Source organism: Macaca thibetana, chromosome 5 (genome assembly GCF_024542745.1).
Source record: "Macaca thibetana thibetana isolate TM-01 chromosome 5, ASM2454274v1, whole genome shotgun sequence".
Taxonomy (NCBI): domain Eukaryota; kingdom Metazoa; phylum Chordata; class Mammalia; order Primates; family Cercopithecidae; genus Macaca; species Macaca thibetana.
In genome coordinates this window covers 124,539,859-124,560,542 of record NC_065582.1, presented here as the reverse complement: position 1 = coordinate 124,560,542, position 20,684 = coordinate 124,539,859, and the positions used below count along the sequence as shown (strand labels likewise).

At 36.9% G+C, this 20,684-nt stretch overlaps 1 protein-coding gene across 1 annotated transcript in view; it reads left to right on the top strand.

Annotated features, from left to right (window-relative positions):
* Positions 1-20,684, top strand: part of ADAMTS3 (ADAM metallopeptidase with thrombospondin type 1 motif 3) — a 288,720-nt gene that overhangs the window by 142,973 nt on the left and 125,063 nt on the right. The window contains exon 4 of the mRNA XM_050792451.1: positions 4,173-4,329. Within this exon, the coding sequence (XP_050648408.1) occupies positions 4,173-4,329 (157 nt within the window). The remainder of the gene's footprint in view (positions 1-4,172; positions 4,330-20,684) is intronic.

Below are 20,684 nucleotides of genomic sequence, written 5' to 3'. Positions count from 1 at the left end.
TTCATTCCCTCATTTGTATCATTCATTCATTCATGTAATTTTTCATCAGAACTTTATTGAATACATATTTTGTGCCAGCAATTGTGATGGAGCTTAAGACTCAAAGGTGGGTTAAGCTAGATATATGTGCCTTAGTAGCTAACGGTTCCACAGGGGGGAGAGAGAACCATAGATTTCACATTCAGCTAAATACACCCTTGAAATTTATGTTAAGGACCAGGAGAGAAAGGAACGCATTACTTTCAGTTAGAATAATTGGCTAAGAGAGGATCTAATTTAGATTGGGGCACCTCATTTTTGTGAGGTGACGGAGTGAGTAAATCATTTTAAGGAGATAACATTTAACTTGAAACCTGGAGAATAAAAACCAGCCAGCTTAGGGAAGTGTGATGTGGTGGAACCAAGGCTCTTTAAGCAGAACTAATGGCATTGCAAAGACCTGAGGTTATAAGGACCTTGGGAATAGAAATAGAAAAATAAAGTTGAACAAAATCCCCTGAGGTTGGGACCTCGTGAGGACACTGAGAATGGCAAACTTGAGGATGGTGGGCAGCACAGATGATGTGGGCCTCGAAGGCCAAAGTAATGAGTGCAGTGTTAAGTGCAATGGGGAGCAATTAAAGTGTTTTAAGCAAAGGAGTGGCATGATCTTTTTGGAGGTTGAGACTTCCATCTGTTCATCAAAATCCATTTGTCTCTTCTCCCTGGGCATACAGCCAGCTTACATTTCCTGGCCCTCTTTGCAGTTGGCTGTGAGCCATGCAACTGTATCCTATCTATGGCAGTAAGTGGAAATGGTGAATAGCACGAGTAGGGCTAGCTCATAAAAATTTCCCATGTGGGCTTCCTCAGACTGCTTCCCGTTTTGACTAGGCATACTGGAAGATTATATTAAGATGATAGAGCCACTGTCAGCCTGGACTCCTGGATGGCTGTGTGGAGTAGAAACCCTTCCTGGCCAATCCAAAACCATCCTGAGCTTTATGTGAGTGGGAAAGAAGCACCTGATGTTTTGAGCTCTTACATGCTTGCTCCACTTGCTACCAAATTCAAATTTCTCCAAATTTAATATGATAATGTTAAAGGGCAATTTTGGCTGCCACACTAGGTGAATATGTACATCATGTGAACAGTAACGGTGGCCAAAGCGAAGGTTTATTGTGATGTGGACTAGGTACATTTCAGTTGAAATAGATACTGGATAATTTCGAGTGAAAAATCAACAGTTCTTACTAAGTTTTCTGTGTCTGGTGAGATTATGGAGGAAAAAACTTTTACTTGATTTTACTATCAACTGTCCTGTCAATTACTTTCTGGACTTTCCATAGCATACTCACTGAATTTCAGTAGGCATGTATTTTATTTATTCGACTGGATTGAATCAAATGAGGACAAATGAACTGTCTTTCAGGATTTCTCATTTATTACTATATTTAGTACAGTGCTTTATATAAAGTACTTTCTTTCATTAAACTTTACTTAAATTAATAAATAAAAGGGCCGACTTTCAGATTTCGGGTCCATGGAGTTATTGGACATCACTTGATCCAACGCTTGCCTTGTCACTAATACTGACTCAGTCTGACTTAAATTTTCTTTGCTTTCTAAATGAGATGTTTAATTGTGTTGAATTTTGTTTTACCTGTGGCTTAGTGTGATAAAATAACATCATGTGGCCTGGAATTTGAATGTTTGCTGTAGCAGATATGGAGAAGTGTTTTCAATAGGCACGTGGGCTAATCCTCACTGCCCTCCCTGTCACTTTCAAGTGACTTTCAAGTGACTGCAATAGCCATTGCCCATTGCTCAGAGTCGCTGACCGCTTCAGTGGCACTGTTTCTTCCCTGAGTCAGGCACTCATCTGGGAGAATCATTATGATCTTCGGAAAATCTTAAGATAGGGAGTTTTTGTAATCCAAATAAATAATGATGATGTTTATAACTAAGGAAATGTTAGTGGATTTAGGAGGATGGGAGGATAATGTAGATGTTACAGAATTCAGTGATAGCAGATTTGGAGCAAAGAAAAGACTGGAATAAAGATGAATACTGAAACTCCCATGCTGATGCACTTCCCCTTATAAACTTCCGTATATAAATACAGACCTATCGTTCCAGGATAAAGCCAGTTCATGCTTTTTGCTACCAACAGATGGTGTTAGGGATGAGATAACATTTTAGCCTTATACATTTTATTAACTTTTTATATGTTTACTGTGTTTGTGCTTAGTTTGGATATAGTTTATGGACATTAATTCATTAATGCCTGAGAAGGCCAATAGCAGTGAGTGTTGGAATTACTGGTAATAGGAGATAAACTAATATGACCATAATATAGAAGAGATTAAAATTAAAATTGGAAAGCATGAGGAAGATGTTGGAAATTATATTTGTAGAAGAGGTGAATCTATTAACCAATAGGAACAACTCTGAATAGGGAATAATTAACTATGTAACTTTTGAAAAATACTCTGTATTTCATAGTACATGACTAAGTGTAAAGTAATTAGGTAAAGAAAGAAACTCCAATTTTTGGAGTATCTGGAAGATGAGCTTTACTACTAAGTACCCACTAGCTCAATGCTCTTTTAAGTGAAAGCTAGAGGGTTGTTCCAGAGGGTATGGGCCAAGAATAGTAGAAGAGTTGTAGTAATGTTTTCTTGTGAGACATGGCCCCATAGGTTCCAGGGCTGTTTGTAGTGCACATCATAAAGGCAAGTGTAGAAGTGGCATATGGAGATGGCATAGCTTTTAAGATCCCTGTGAGGCTTACAAAGGGGAAGAAGGGAAATACCATACCCAGTTGTAGAAGTCAGAACAGAAAGTAAAAGGACAGATTTGAGTGCAACAGAAAAGCTATAGTCATAGGCATCTTTGTTGAATATATATATACACACATATATAATATATAATATATTATATATATCTGCTGAAAACATACGCTCTTTGGTAAAGGACACCTCCCCTCCCTTTCATTTCTATGTTGCTTGACAGCATAATGGCAAAGATATCAACATAGTTGGAAGGAGTAAGAAACTCCTCCCTTGTCCATGTGGCCTGAGAGCCAGTGACCTCATGTGTGAAAATACAGAATAAGTTAAAGGTCTGAGAAAAAATATGGCATCTCTAAATCTGATATGTATTTTCAAAATAAATACAATCTCCACACTAACACATTATTTGTTCCAATTTTGTTTTCAAATAAATGTGCTTATATTTAAATTAATATTTCATATTATTGTATGATGTTTAAAGTAGAAACATGAGCCACAACGACTTGACTGTAATGTGGACTTGATGTTTAAGAAATATCACATTTTAGAAAAAACCATCATTTTTCTTCAGCTGTAGTACTGACTATAGGCCTGGTGTTTTCTGAATAATTAAAAGATGAAACAGAATCAGAAAACAATAGAGAGATAGAAGGAACTGAAAGTAAGAATAGGCTTTTCAGTGTGAAAGGCTGCAGTTTGAGGGGTGTGTGTGTGTGTGTGTGTGTGTATATATATATATACATATATATGTATACATATATATAAATATATATTAAAGTTATAATTTTAATCATAAAGTTAGATTAAGCTAGGACAAATATGAGTTAGTTCTTCAAATTCATAAGCTTTAGAAATGTGGAATTTCCACAGAAGCTTACTGAGACTATTTTAAAGAAGTAACTTTACATACTGAATGTAGCATGGAACTCATTTCCCTCATGCCACCTTGTTTGGGAGGAAGATGTAAATAAGTGAAAAAGTATGTAATGTGTGGAAAACTGCTCCACAGTGGGTTATTATGGGAAATTAGAGATTTTTTGAATTTATGTATCCCATATGATTCTTACTAGATATAAAATACCAAGTAGAGCATATAAATGCACTTATTTTCTAGTTTGATAAAATGTATATGTTGTATGATTTCCCTATTCTCATCCTATGTAAATTTTGTATTCTATAGTACCTTAATATGAATTTTTTTTCATTTCTGTCATATGTGAATTTCTACCTTATATGAATTACTGATAGTTAATAACTATTTTAAATTTATAGCCAAATGTGGAAAGAAAAAGCGTTAGTTTTCACAAGTCATATTCTTGACATTTAAAAAGATGTGCTTGTGAGCTGAAGATGATAGATATTTCTTTTTTAAATTAACACATTTTGTGCTTTCTCTAGGCTGGAATGATAAAAAGTGATAATGAAGAGTATTTCATTGAACCCTTGGAAAGAGGTAAACAGATGGAGGAAGAAAAAGGAAGGATTCATGTTGTCTACAAGAGATCAGCAGTAGAACAGGCTCCCATAGACATGTCCAAAGACTTCCACTACAGAGGTAGGCATCTTGACAAAGCTTAATAATGAAATATAATTTTAAGATATTATGAAAATAACTCTGTCATCAAGTAAGAGAATGTGATTGTCATGTGCTCCTGTATATTGTGGAGGTAGCAAAAGAAGTTTACTTTTATAAATCATGAAATTTGGCTTGCTTTTAAAAAAATGCATAGAGTATATGTTACAGGTATTTATTCCAGTGTGTTATATATCCCTGATATGACTTCTTTTAATACCTTTATATTAAAACTATTGGTTCTCTAGCTTATGTTAAAATTTGAAAATATTTGTGGTTTGTGCTTTACAGAAGTATCTTAATTATGAATTATCGGTGTTATTTTAAACCTTTAAGGACATATATTGACATGACAAACAGTTGCTTTTTGTTTTAAGACCAGTGTGATGGATATATTTGAAAATAATAATGCTACTTGACTTTAAAATCTATTTTGCAAAACTTTTACTATATGGAGGAGACAATGAATCAAATTCTTCTGTGGACTTCTATTTCAAATTAGGCTAGAACTGCTAAAGTCAAGTAAATTATGTTGCATAAAAATTTTCTATTTTTGTTTGTTTGTTTAAATTAAACCTGAAAGTTACTTAGTATTAAGGAGATATGCTTATGCATTGGATATAAAATTTCCTCTGTGGAGAAAAAGAAAATTTGGGAATCCATTTTTTTTTTTTTTTAACCAGATCTCAAAAAGTCTGTTAACATTTGCCAGGACAACTTTCCTAATTAAGAATAAAGAGTTTACTCTTTAGAAATAATTTATCTTCTAGATTGCCTTTTGAGACTTGTTACCTAGTCGTCAGATTTTCAGATGCTACTAACTTCTCCTAAAATTCTTTATGAATAGAATAGTGCAATTTAAGATAACTTTAAAGTTAACACATCTTGAAAATTTTAAAGGAATTTCTCATTTGAAACAACAGGACTATATTAATAAATACAGTATTATAAAATGTGTGCCTAGCTTATAGAGTCACTGTAGTGGCTTTGCAGTTAGACTTGGTGTGAGTAATAATAGCTCTGCACACCAAGTTGTTGTTACCTTAGATTAGTACTTAACCTCTGTGAGCCTCAGTTTTTTTTATGAAAAAAGAAGTAATATATATTGCACAATTGTAATAAGTATTAGACGTATATGCAAATTGCTGAATGTAGTATTCAGCAAAAATGGGTGCTTGATCAATGCCAGCTGTTATTTAATTAACTTAATATTTAATATCTTTGCAGAAGATTAGCATGTTAAGAGTTTTGTTTAAGTTGAACCATTAGTCATTGTCTTCAGGTGAATCTCAATTTTCATATTCTAAAATTGTTATTCTAAATCAGAAGACTGGTTATGTTAAAGAAAAGGTAGTAGGATAGAGTGCTTTTTCTATAAGTAAATCTTGGTTGTTGCATATTACTAATATCTAATACCTCTTTCAAAGCAATGGTTAAATATTTTTTAGGAAAGCATAGGCAACATGCTATGGAATTGTATAGGAGAACTGAAAGCGAGATGAGTTACTGTGGCTGTCCTCCCATCAGCTCCATCTGTCATAACCGTAGTTTCATCAAGCTGTACCCTATTACTACATTTCAATTCCCGAAGGTGTATATTTCTATAAATATTAATCCTAGTACTTTTCATTAGTCTGATATTTATAAGAAGAGTTTTTTTTGCTTGAAGTAAGAAAGTTACAAGAAATATCATGTTTAATACTTATTGTATTTTTAGATGATAGAATAGGGAAATTAACAGTCAGGGTACGTATACATAAAGGAATTGGATGGAATTACAGAAATTTGGAACATTGCTTTAGAAAATTATTTAAAATGTCAATTTCAATAGCATCAACACACTCAGTTTACTTAAAAGTTGTTTTTAATAATGCAGACACTGAAGACTGAGTTTTTCAGTCATTAATAGAAGATTGCAATTATAGTCGAAGTAGGCCGCAAACTAGAGTAATACATTCTGAGACAAGTTTCAGTGGTCATGGGTCAGAGCAAAAGGAGTTCCTCTGTCACCTCTTGATTACCTTAAAACTTGAATCAAAATTAAATCATTCTGTTCTCTTAAAATGTTCCATGATAAATGTTAATATGAACTTAATGATTTTCACCTTCTTATTTATGATGTTCTGATTGAATTAAGTTGTAGGTGATATGAATTTACCTCCTTTTGAGAATCTTGAGTTGTAACCATATACGTTAGAAGTGTAACTCTCTTGCCTGGGGGAGCAAGTGATTCAGATTCAGAACTTTAAAATTCTTCCTTTAACTTCTTGGTAGCAAGATGGAGAGCCAAGTCTTCTCATAGACCAAATACCTTCCAACTGTAAATTAAGAATATATTTTTGTAATGTATTCCATTATTTTAAATTGTAAAATTGAAAAAAATTAGGTTTAGAAAGGTATATTGATTTATAAATGAAAGCAAAAGCACTATATAAAATAGTGCCTTTTCTGGATTAATTCAAGATTTTATTTTAGGAAACATATGAGGTCTTTCTTAATGAGTTATGTAGGAAGAGGAATAAAATCCATAAGCTAAAACATACTTGGAATGAAATGTGTTTGAGAATCATGGTCTCCATACATTTCTCTGACAGCAAGTCATCAGTAGGAGTTTTGATCATAAGCAAGCCATTTCTGACCCTGCAGTAGGGCCCATGTAAACAGTCTACCCTATTTTGCTACTTGTCACGGTAATTGACTAGCTACATTTCTTGATTTGGCAGTTTAGTTCCTCAGAGCCGCCATTCATTTGAGCTCTGGAGTTTGTTGGAAGTGTTATACATTAAAATCTATTAGGACCTGAACTAGGCGATGGAGAGATAGAGCCAAATGGATAGAAATTGAAGTAAAACTGTTGGAGTTTTGTGATGGGGTAGATGTTAGAGGGGGTGAGGAAAGAGAGAAATTCTAATCTAGAAGACTAAACAATTCTCTTTCCAGAATTCAGGTATATAAATTGAGAAACAGAAATAGGCTTGATAAAGGAGAATGATAAGTCGGTCCAATTTAAGTAGATTAAGTTATATGATCTTTTAGACCACTGAGTGAATTAAAAAATGCATGGTGCATTTTCATAATCATGTCCCAGAGTCAAAGTGTGAATGGCCTTCTAAACATTTCTTGTGGTAGGGATGGGTAGAGATTAGCTTGAGAGTGAAACAGCAGTTATTGGCTCGTCGATGGTTAGAATGCCCCTTCTTGCCTTCTACTCTCTCATTTTCAGGTGTATCACCGAGAATCTGAAGGTGTACACTACATAGAATTGGAAGCCTATGAAAGATGTTTGCTATAGTTAAGAAGGACTTTATGTCTCCAGAAAACAAAATTAAAACTAGAAACAAAACAAAAATTATGCTTCTCCCACACTCGAGAGCCCTAAGCTATTCAGCTTGACCAAATGAAAATATCTATTTCTATTCCCTGTCCGCTAAGAATATTCAGCTCAGTTTCCAACAAAAGTCACAGCTTTGAAACTGTTAAGATAATGTATCATACGGTATGATTCAACAACACAAAAACAATCAATCAATCCTATATATAGCGGATTCTTCTTTCCTGACTCTTAATAGGAAAGTTGTATTTTCACAATGTGAAACATACGAAGAGTTGTTTAAAAATATATTGAACTAAGTAGTAAAGTCAAAAATGCAGTGCTCTGCTTTAGAATTACTCTTTAAAGAATAAGATCTAAAGCAGTTTTACATTTGGCAATATAAATAATGGTGTCTTCTAGTACAGAAGTGGCAAGTATTTATAACACATAGCACTGCCAGTTTCTAGCAAACGAATAGCATCCTTTTCATTAAACAAAAAACATAAACTTGGCATGCTTATGACACATTTGTCTACTTCATCATGGTGGGCATGTTTAATTTGCTTCTTTTTCAGATTTAGGGGCATGGAAATCACATTTCGAAACTCTTTAATTTGGACAAAATTATGTTATATTTGAAATTATAATTGGTAACAATATACTTAATAGAAATTAAAGGGTCATAAATTTCACCTCTACTATTAAATCAATCATTTGTCTAAACTCATGTAAAAAAAATACTCCTGCCTATCTCTTAAGAATGTTTACTCTGTCATCACTAAGGAGTTTGCTTTAGGCAGTTTACTTTTTGGGGGGAAGGTGATTGAACTTGTATGACATCATTCAGCATTTTACGTTTTTAATTTAATCCCTAGGCCCTAGGCTTTTCCCCTCAAATTACCCGCTATTCATTCACCAGAAGCTTTGTGTTAAAGTAATTTTTGTAATTACATCCTACCAGTGGGAAATGAGGAATAGTAGGCCTTTATCTCCTAGCTTCCTTTCAGGATTTTCATTTTCCTGCATGAACCCAAATGCTTGTGTTGCTGGCGTGGTTGTCATGGTGCTGTGAAGGCGTGTTTTTGTCCCAGGTGGGAAACATGCAGAAGTCAGAAATGATTTGGGAGTTGCTACTGGTTGCCGGGGAATTAAACTATGAAACAAGAACTAGAAAAATGAGAAGATTATTTCTTATTTTACTACTCCTAGGAACTTCCTAGGTCCAGAGCCCTTCCTTGAATCTGTAGACATGTCAGTATATACTCTAACCTGCTGTATTTGGAAGTTCTCATGACCTATGCCCTGATCAAAGAGAATCATTGGTGGGCTTTGTAACCCATACAAAAAGTGAGTAACATAAATTAATTTTAGCAGATTTTTTTTTTAGTAAATGAAGTATGGAACATATTATTACTAAATTACTAAGATATGTCAAGTAGCAATCATTATTTTGGGTAGGTGTTAAATTATAAATTTTTCACACCTGCATCATCTTATTTAGCAGCCAATCATTTGTCAAGGCTATTACTATTAGATTCATGTGGAAATATTAATCATATTTATGGAATTTTTTGTCTGGTTGGTTTTGTATGTTTCACAATTGGGGTATTTATAACAATTATTGACAAAATGAAGGCAATATGAAGATTGAATTATTACATAAAATAGGAAGCAGAGTGAAGGTTAAAGAGCTTTCGGATGTGAAACATAAAGGATGATACTTTATTTTTTTCATTAAATTGCCTTACTGAGTTTCTTCTGTCTCTGTATGGATAGGTTCAATGAAAAGAGCTTATTTAGGACATAGATAGACCAGGATTGAAGTGTTACAAATGTAAATCCATACTTTTTTTTCCAATAAAGAATTGAAGAGGAAAAGACACAAAATGTGTTGAGACTTCAGAGCTCGGGATTACTATTTAGTTCTTGATCTTGCATTAACGGAGAAAGAGAATTGGGAGGTTTTAGATATGTTTGACTGACTGAAGTGAAATTGAAGGCAGTAAACATATATCAAGGTAGAAAGCCAATTCAGATCATTTGGATCAGATCTTGATTCTTAAATTTAGTAATTGCCTACTCAGAAAAAAGCTATATCAATTACTGATTCATGAAGAAGCAGTTCATACCAAGAAAAAGCTTCGCTAGTATTTAAAATGTACTTGCTCTTTTAGAATATAAAACACACTCTATTATCAAAATGTAGTGTTTGCTTTCTCACGTGTCAACTGCTTTTGCTTAGGAGGGATAGATCCTTTTTTAAGAAAAATTTTGAGTACATTTTGACTCTGCTCATGCCAAGTGTGCCTCCTTAACCACATTTTATTTTGTTTTTATTGTATTTTATTTTTTATTCTACTTTAAGTTCTGGGTTACATGTGCAGAACGTTCAGTTTTGTTACATTGGTATACATGTGCCCTGGTGGTTTGTTGCACCCATCAGCCCATCGCCTACATTAGGTATTTCTCCTAATGTTATCCCTCCCCTAGGCCCCCACCCTCCTACAGGCCCAGGTGTATGATGTTCCCCTCCCTGTGTCCATGTGTTCTCATTGTTCATGGTGTTTGGTTTTCTGGTCTTGTGATAGTTTGCTGAGAATGATGGTTTCCAGCTTCATCCATATCCCTGCAAAGGACATGAACTCATCTTTTTTATGGCGCATAGTATTCCACGTTAACCACATTTTAAAGCCTGTACTTCTTTTTTTTTTTTTTTTTTCCAGGTACAACGATTTATAAACTTTCATGTTAGTAAGTGGGAAGCATTTGTGTTAGTAATCCAGACATTTCTGGAGGTTTAATAATCTTTTGTTTCATCATTTTTATTTATAGCTCAGGCGCTCAATATATTTTTAAAAGATAATTTTCTATAAATTAGATGTCATTTATTTTTCTGTCGTTTTATTTTCCTTTCTGGATCATCAAGCATTAACTTTAAACATAATATTTATTTATGAGAATCAATACTATCCACTCCTGAACATGTTCATTTAGGATTTTGCAAATTGTATGTCTGAGAATGTGTACGTGTGTGTGTGTGTGTGTGCAGCTCCTACATCTCTGTGGAAGAGTCAGGTTATTCTCACTCCTCTTTTTTTTTTTTTGAGATGGAGTCTCGCTCTGTCCCACAGGCTGGAATGCAGTGACGCGATCTCAGCTCACTGCAAGCTCCGCCTCCCGGGTTCACGCCATTCTCCTGCCTCAGCCTCCTGAGTAGCTGGGACTACAGGCGCCTGCCACCGCGCTCGGCTAATTTTTTGTAGTTTTAGTAGCGTTGGAGTTTCACCGTGGTCTCGATCTCCTGACCTTGTGATCCGCCCGCCTCGGCCTCCCAAAGTGCTGGGATTACAGGCGTGAGCCACCGCGCCCGGTCTAGAGGATCTTTTTCATATGAGATTTCCTACGGGACATCTTCCGGATATATGGGGTAAAAGTTGATGGTGTCTGTTAAAGAAAAAGAAAACATGGGAAAAATAAATGTAGCTCTGAAATAGTATTTTTATTTGAAAATTGAGTTTACATGAATTTACTGTCAATTTAAATGTGGGAACTACACATAGGCTAAAACAAATGCTCTTTTAATGCATAATTTTGTAACAGGAGCTGAATACTTGCTTTTGTTCTTTCTGGATACTAGAAATTTTGCTCTAATTTTCAGCTGTTACCTGTCTGGTCTAAATATCTAAATTTAAAAATTCTCAGTGGAAGTTCTTGAATTTGGGACTATATGCTGAAAGTATTTGTTTTAGGAATGATTGGAGCTATTTTCCTCAGTAAGACTGTATAGAGATTATTGTAAACAACCAAATATACAGTTCATTCCTGTCACTTTCAGCACCTTACTAAGTATCTGAAAAAAATGTTTTACAAGTCTGATTGAAGTATTTGTTGAAAATAATTTTTTTCATCTCTCAGAACTACTGTAACCACTTATATTCCCCCCGAACTTGTTCAGTGCTTTTGACCTGAGATATTTTTTATTTGAGAGCTCTGACTGATAATATCAAATATCTTAAGTCTTTGTGTCCATTTTTTCTTATAGGGCTGTCTTTATCACTCATTTCCTGTGGAAGGCCTTGGTTCTCTCTAGTGTGCTTTACTAATTGCTATATATTCTTTTATTGTCAAGTCTCGGGGGTACTAATACATTTTGCTCCCTAAGTTCAGTCTTTTGTATCTGCACTTTGGCAGATTTTGTTTCTGTGTTTTCAAGTTTTGTCAGATTTTATTCCACGTGTTACGGGGATAAAAGCCATGTCTAAGCCCAAAGGTCCTTGTCTCACGAAAAGGTGAAACAAATAATAAAAACAAATTTTCTTTATGTCTGGTTCTATGATACTTATACTAATACAATGACCCTCAAGAGTCTTGTACTAATGGAAATTAGGGTATTAGAACCATTTTTTAAATTTCTTCATTCCTAACTTTTGGGTGACATATAGGGAAAGCCAGTATGGGAATGTATGCAGACATACATTGTCTTTCCTCATTTCATATGCCTGGCCTTGGCTTGCTTCTGGGTCTCATGGGAAGCCCTAGTGGACATCACTGCTATGTACAGTAAATGGACCTTTCTAATATGTTTAAAGAAGGTATTAAGTTAATCAGGCTGGGATATGTTGTTTTTGTCTCCTTCAATATCCCTTTCTGTTTGATGACCCAACATTTGAAAACTCAGTAGAAACGTTTGTGTGGTTCACCTAAGGTTGCTGTCATCTAAGTTCTTCAGGGTATCATTTTATCACTCGCCAGCACCGTTCCTCTTAAATATGTGGAAGCAGTGTTCTAAAATGCTGCCAGCTCAGACTTACACATATTATTAATGGGCATCTCTAAAAGATATTGGGACTATTTTTATTGATTTGCAGTTTGAAACATAGAAATTGGACAAAATTATTACAACAATCACCTGGATTCTTATTGTGGAATAAAAACCCTACCTTCTTTGGATTTGTCATATTTCCTGATTATGTGGCCCCCGTTATATTGAGACTCAGGACCTGAATATTGCCCAGCCCACTTGCAGTGTACATAAAAACATCATTCATTCCCATTTCTTTCTTTTTCTTTTTTTTTTTTTTAATTTATTTATTATTATTATACTTTAAGTTGTAGGGTACATGTGCATAACGTGCGGGTTTGTTACATATGTATACTTGTGCCATGTTGCTGTGCTGCACCCATCAACTCGTCATTTACATCAGGTATAACTCCCAATGCAATCCCTCCCCCCTCCCCCCTCCCCATGATAGGCCCCGGTGTGTGATGTTCCCCTTCCTGAGTCCGAGTGATATCATTGTTCAGTTCCCACCTATGAGTGAGAACATGTGGTGTTTGGTCTGTTCTTGTGATAGTTTGCTAAGAATGATGGATTCCAGCTGCATCCAAGTCCCTACAAAGGACTCAAACTCATCCTTTTTTATGGCTGCATAGTATTCCATGGTGTATATGTGCCACATTTTCTTAATCCAATCTGTCACTGATGGACATTTGGGTTGATTCCAAGTCTTTGCTATTGTGAATAGTGCTGCAATAAACATACGTGTGCATGTGTCTTTATAACAGCATAATTTATAATCCTTTGGGTATATACCCAGTAATGGGATGGCTGGGTCATCTGGTACATCTAGTTCTAGATCCTTGAGGAATCGCCATACTGTTTTCCATAATGGTTGAACTAGTTTACAATCCCACCAACAGTGTAAAAGTGTTCCTATTTCTCCACATCCTCTCCAGCACCTGTTGTTTCCTGACTTTTTAATGATTGCCATTCTAACTGGTGTGAAATGGTATCTCATTGTGGTTTTGATTTGCATTTCTCTGATGGCCAGTGATGATGAGCATTTTTTCATGTGTCTGTTGGCTGTATGAATGTCTTCTTTTGAGAAGTGTCTGTTCATATCCTTTGCCCACTTTTTGATGGGGTTGTTTGTTTTTTTCTTGTAAATTAGTTTGAGTTCTTTGTAGGTTCTGGATATTAGCCCTTTGCCAGATGAGTAGATTGCAAAAATGTTCTCCCATTCTGTAGGTTGCCTGTTCACTCTGATGGTAGTTTCTTTTGCTGTGCAGAAGCTCTTTAGTTTAATGAGATCCCATTTGTCAATTTTGGCTTTTGCTGCCGTTGCTTTTGGTGTTTTAGACATGAAGTCTTTGCCCATGCCTATGTCCTGAATGGTACTACCTAGGTTTTCCTCTAGGATTTTTATGGTATTAGGTCTAACATTTAAGTCTCTAATCCATCTTGAATTAATTTTCGTATAAGGAGTAAGGAAAGGATCCAGTTTCAGCTTTCTACTTATGGCTAGCCAATTTTCCCAGCACCATTTATTAAATAGGGAATCCTTTCCCCATTTCTTGTTTCTCTCAGGTTTGTCAAAGATCAGATGGCTGTAGATGTGTGGTATTATTTCTGAGGACTCTGTTCTGTTCCATTGGTCTATATCTCTGTTTTGGTACCAGTACCATGCTATTTTTGGTTACTGTAGCCTTGTAGTATAGTTTGAAGTCAGGTAGCGTGATGCCTCCAGCTTTGTTCTTTTGACTTAGGATTGTCTTGGAGATGCGGGCTCTTTTTTGGTTCCATATGAACTTTAAAGCAGTTTTTTCCAATTCTGTGAAGAAACTCATTGGTAGCTTGATGGGGATGGCATTGAATCTATAAATAACCTTGGGCAGTATGGCCATTTTCACAATATTGATTCTTCCTATCCATGAGCATGGTATGTTCTTCCATTTGTTTGTGTCCTCTTTTATTTCACTGAGCATTGGTTTGTAGTTCTCCTTGAAGAGGTCCTTTACATCCCTTGTAAGTTGGATTCCTAGGTATTTGATTCTCTTTGAAGCAATTGTGAATGGAAGTTCATTCCTGATTTGGCTCTCTGTTTGTCTGTTACTGGTGTATAAGAATGCTTGTGATTTTTGCACATTTATTTTGTATCCTGAGACTTTGCTGAAGTTGCTTATCAGCTTAAGGAGATTTTGGGCTGAGACAATGGGGTTTTCTAAATATACAATCATGTCATCTGCAAACAGGGACAATTTGACTTCTTCTTTTCCTAACTGAATACCCTTGATTTCTTTCTCTTGCCTGATTGCCCTAGCCAGAACTTCCAACACTATGTTGAATAGGAGTGGTGAGAGAGGGCATCCCTGTCTTGTGCCAGTTTTCAAAGGGAATTTTTCCAGTTTTTGCCCATTCAGTATGATATTGGCTGTGGGTTTGTCATAAATAGCTCTTATGATTTTGAGGTACGTTCCATCAATACCGAATTTATTGAGTGTTTTTAGCATGAAGGGCTGTTGAATTTTGTCAAAAGCCTTTTCTGCATCAATTGAGATAATCGTGTGGTTCTTGTCTTTGGTTCTGTTTATATGCTGGATTATGTTTATTGATTTGCAAATGTTGAACCAGCCTTGCATCCCAGGGATGAAGCCCACTTGATCATGGTGGATAAGCTTTTTGATGTGCTGCTGAATTCGGTTTGCCAGTATTTTATTGAGGATTTTTGCATCGATGTTCATCAGGGATATTGGTCTACAATTCTCTTTTTTTGTTGTCTCTCTGCCAGGCTTTGGTATCAGGATGATGTTGGCCTCATAAAATGAGTTAGGGAGGATTCCCTCTTTTTCTATTGATTGGAATAGTTTCAGAAGGAATGGTACCAACTCCTCCTTGTACCTCTGGTAGAATTCAGCTGTGAATCCATCTGGTCCTGGACTTTTTTTGGTTGGTAGGCTATTAATTGTTGCCTCAATTTCAGAGCCTGCTATTGGTCTATTCAGGGATTCAACTTCTTCCTGGTTTATTCTTGGAAGAGTGTAAGTGTCCAGGAAATTATCCATTTCTTCTAGATTTTCCAGTTTATTTGCGTAGAGGTGTTTATAGTATTCTCTGATGGTAGTTTGTATTTCTGTGGGGTCGGTGGTGATATCCCCTTTATCATTTTTAATTGCGTCGATTTGATTCTTCTCTCTTTTCTTCTTTATTAGTCTGGCTAGTGGGCTGTCAATTTTGTTGATCTTTTCAAAAAACCAACTCCTGGATTCATTGATTTTTTTGGAGGGTTTTTTGTGTCTCTATCTCCTTCAGTTCTGCTCTGATCTTAGTTATTTCTTGCCTTCTGCTAGCTTTTGAATGTGTTTGCTCTTGCTTCTCTAGTTCTTTTAATTGCGATGTTAGAGTGTCAATTTTAGATCTTTCCTGCTTTCTCTTGTGGGCATTTAGTGCTATAAATTTCCCTCTACACTCTGCTTTAAATGTGTCCCAGAGATTCTGGTATGTTGTATCTTTGTTCTCATTGGTTTCAAAGAACATCTTTATTTCTGCCTTCACTTCGTTATGTACCCAGTAGTCATTCAGGAGCAGGTTGTTTAGTTTCCATGTAGTTGAGCGGTTTTGATTGAGTTTCTTAGTCCTGAGTTCTAGTTTGATTGCACTGTGGTCTGAGAGACAGTTTGTTATAATTTCTGTTCTTGTACATTTGCTGAGGAGTGCTTTACTTCCAATTACGTGGTCAATTTTGGAGTAAGTATGATGTGGTACTGAGAAGAATGTATATTTTGTTGATTTGGGGTGGAGAGTTCTATAGATGTCTATTAGGTCTGCTTGCTGCAGAGATGAGTTCAATTCCTGGATATCCTTGTTAACTTTCTGTCTCGTTGATCTGTCTAATGTTGACAGTGGAGTGTTGAAGTCTCCCATTATTATTGTATGGGAGTCTAAGTCTCTTTGTAAGTCTCTAAGGACTTGCTTTATGAATCTGGGTGCTCCTGTATTGGGTGCATATATATTTAGGATAGTTAGCTCTTCCTGTTGAATTGATCCCTTTACCATTATGTAATGGCCTTCTTTGTCTCTTTTGATCTTTGATGGTTTAAAGTCTGTTTTATCAGAGACTAGTATTGCAACCCCTGCTTTTTTTTGTTCTCCATTTGCTTGGTAAATCTTCCTCCATCCCTTTATTTTGAGCCTATGTATGTCTCTGCATGTGAGATGGGTCTCCTGAATACAGCAGACTGATGGGTCTTGACTCTTTATCCAGTTTGCCAGTCTGTGTCTTTTAATTGGAGCATTGAGTCCATTTACATTTAAGGTTAATATTGTGATGTGTGAACTTGATCCTGCAATTATGATATTAACTGGTTATTTTGCTCGTTAGTTGATGCAGTTTCTTCCTAGCCTCAATGGTCTTTACATTTTGGCATGTTTTTGCAATGGCTGGTACCGGTTGTTCCTTTCCATGTTTAGTGCTTCCTTCAGGGTCTCTTGTAAGGCAGGCCTAATGGTGACAAAATCTCTAAGCATTTGCTTATCTGTAAAGGATTTTATTTCTCCTTCACTTATGAAACTTAGTTTGGCTGGATATGAAATTCTGGGTTTAAAATTCTTTTCTTTAAGAACGTTGAATATTGGCCCCCACTCTCTTCTGGCTTGTAGAGTTTCTGCTGAGAGATCTGCTGTTAGTCTGATAGGCTTCCCTTTGTGGGTAACCCGACCTTTCTCTCTGGCTGCCCTTAAGATTTTTTCCTTCATTTCAACTTTGGTGAATCTGGCAATTATGTATCTTGGAGTTGCTCTTCTCGAGGAGTATCTTTGTGGCGTTCTCTGTATTTCCTGGATTTGAATGTTGGCCTGCCCTACTAGGTTGGGGAAGTTCTCCTGGATGATATCCTGAAGAGTGTTTTCCAACTTGGTTCCATTTTCCCCCTCACTTTCAGGCACCCCAATCAGACGTAGATTTGGTCTTTTTACATAATCCCATACTTCTTGCAGGCTTTGTTCATTTCTTTTTCTTCTTTTTTCTTTTGGTTTCTCTTCTCGCTTCATTTCATTCATTTGATCCTCAATCGCTGATACTCTTTCTTCCAGTTGATCGAGTCGGTTACTGAAGCTTGTGCATTTGTCACGTATTTCTCGTGTCATGGTTTTCATCTCTTTCATTACGTTTAGGACCTTCTCTGCATTAATTACTCTAGCCATCAATTCTTCCACTTTTTTTTCAAGATTTTTAGTTTCTTTGTGCTGGGTACGTAATTCCTCCTTTAGCTCTGAGAAATTTGATGGACTGAAGTCTTCTTCTCTCATCTTGTCAAAGTCATTCTCCGTCCAGCTTTGATCCGTTGCTGGCGATGAGCTGCGCTCCTTTGCCGGGGGAGATGCGCTCTTATTTTTTGAATTTCCAGCTTTTCTGCCCTGCTTTTTCCCCATCTTTGTGGTTTTATCTGCCTCTGGTCTTTGATGATGGTGATGTACTGATGGGGTTTTGGTGTAGGTGTCCTTCCTGTTTGATAGTTTTCCTTCTAACAGTCAGGACCCTCAGCTGTAGGTCTGTTGGAGATTGCTTGAGGTCCACTCCAGACCCTGTTTGCCTGGGTATCAGCAGCAGAGGCTGCAGAAGATAGAATATTTCTGAACAGCTAGTGTACCTGTCTGATTCTTGCTTTGGAAGCTTCCTCTCAGGGGTGTACTCCACCCTGTGAGGTGTGGGGTGTCAGACTGCCCCTAGTGGGGGATGTCTCCCAGTTAGGCTACTCAGGGGTCAGGGACCCACTTGAGCAGGGAGTCTGTCCCTTCTCAGATCTCAACCTCCGTGTTGGGAGATCCACTGCTCTCTTCAAAGCTGTCAGACAGAGTCGTTTGCGTCTGCAGAGGTGTCTGCTGCGTTTGTTTAGTTTACTGTGCCCTGTCCCCAGAGGTGGAGTCTCCAGAGACAGGCAGGTTTCCTTGAGCTGCTGTGAGCTCCACCCAGTTCAAGCTTCCCAGCAGCTTTGTTTACCTACTTAAGCCTCAGCAATGGCGGGCGCCCCTCCCCCAGCCTCACTGCTGCCTTGCTGGTAGATCACAGACTGCTGTGCTAGCAATGAGGGAGGCTCCGTGGGTGTGGACCCTCCCGGCCAGGTGTGGGATATTATCTCCTGGTGTGCCTGTTTGCTTAAAGCGCAGTATTGGGGTGGGAGTTACCCGATTTTCCAGGTGTTGTGTGTCTCAGTTCCCCTGGCTAGGAAAAGGGACTCCCTTCCCCCTTGTGCTTCCCAGGTGAGGCAATGCCTCGCCCTGCTTCAGCTCTCGCAGGTCGGGCTGCAGCAGCTGACCAGCACCGATCGTCCGGCACTCCCCAGTGAGATGAACCCAGTACCTCAGTTGAAAATGCAGAAATCACCGGTCTTCTGTGTCGCTCGCGCTGGGAGTTGGAGACTGGAGCTGCTTCTATTCGGCCATCTTGCTCCGCCCCCGCCCATTTCTTTCTTTCATTACCTAATGACGGCTACACTAAAGCAACTAACTCAGGTAATTTGAACTAATTTCAAGTTTTATATTTCAAATAGGAATTAAGTAAATGGGAAACCAAGAATTTACTATAAGTAGTATGGACTACAAAATGAACAGTCGTTTTATTAATAAAAGGATTTCATTGTGGTACATATTAATTCTTTATAAATGTTCAAGGATAAAACAAAGGAAGAAAAACAGGAAAAAGTAGCTTAGCTGTCTTATAATGTTGAATGCATCATATGTCTATTAAAATTTCTGTATAAAAAATCCTATATTAACCATAGTATGGGCTCCTTTGGCTGGTCAAGTAGGCACTGCTGGGCTGGCTATCTTTTCTGCATGGTATCTGCTAACCTGTTGGTATTTACTGCCAGCTTGACTAGAGTCTCCTCTCATTATCATTAGTACAGCAAATCACCCTGAGTTCTGGCTGGGACTGCTATTTGTCCAGCCTATATGATCCACTAACTCACAGCTTCTGGTGTGGGACCACATCAATACTGATTCAGCAGCTGTCTCTCATAGGCTCCCCAGGAGACTCAGATATTGCTGTTCTTGTTGCGTAAGAATTGTGGGAAGTGACAGCTTCTTAGATTGTGAACAGAGTGATGTCCTAGCTGCCCATAAAGTGTTTTCCAGAATCTCCAAAACAGAGCGGGAGAAAAGGCTTTGGCTCTTACAATTCCTTGATGATTTGTATATTTTAGTCTCTTTAATCCAAATTAAAGAACCTCTCCCTAGCCCTTGAATCTGTATGTAAAAATCCTGTATTTTAATCCTTTAATGCTTAATCCTATCTGTCCCCATCTGAGACTTGGTTTTGAAGGGAACTGGGAAGAAATTACAACCACTGTCTTCCTAGTTCTGTTTATTTCCCTCATCCAGAGGCAGCCTAAGACCAAAAGGGCTAACCTTGTATTTTCCTTCCTCTAATTATATGCTTTTTCTTCACTAATCCAGACTAATGAGTAAGACTTATGATAAACAGGAGTTTCTCTTCACAAGAGGAAAATAAAACAAAAGCAAATTTTAAAAAGTTTGTGATATGGTCTCCAGGCCTACCATTAATGTACTGTGTGAAAGCTAAGCATTCAGAAAATCCTTTCTCTCTTAACACAACCTAGCCTACAAATCTGTTTTTTATAAATGTTACTTGAATCTAGGAGCTGAATATTGAGTCTCTTTATATTTTTTTATATTGTGTTAAGAATGCTTAACATAAGATCTATCCTTTTTTTAAAAGGATGAATAATATTCCATGTATGTGTATACCACATTTTCTTTATTCATCTATCAATGAATATTTAGGTTGTTTCCACATCTTGGATATTGTGAACAATGCTGAAGTGAACACCAGGGTGCAAATATTTCTTCAAGGTCCTGATTTCAGTTCTTTTGGATATATGCCCTGAAGTGAGATTTCTGGATCATATGGGAGTTCTATTGTTTAATATCCTGAGGAGCCTCAACATACTTTATTTTTTCTAGGAACTGCGCTGTTTACATTCCCACCAACAGTGCAAGTGTTCCCTTTTCTCTACATCTCCTCAATACTTATCTTTCTTACCACAGGCATTCTAACAGGTGTTATGTAATGTCTCACTTCTGTTTTGATTGTTATTTCCCTGATCAGTGATGCTGAGTATCTTTTCATATGTCTATTGGTCTGTCTTACATTGAAGAATTGTCTATTCAAGTCCTTCACCCATTCTTTAATCAAGTTATTTTGTGTGTGTGTGTGTTTTGTTTTTG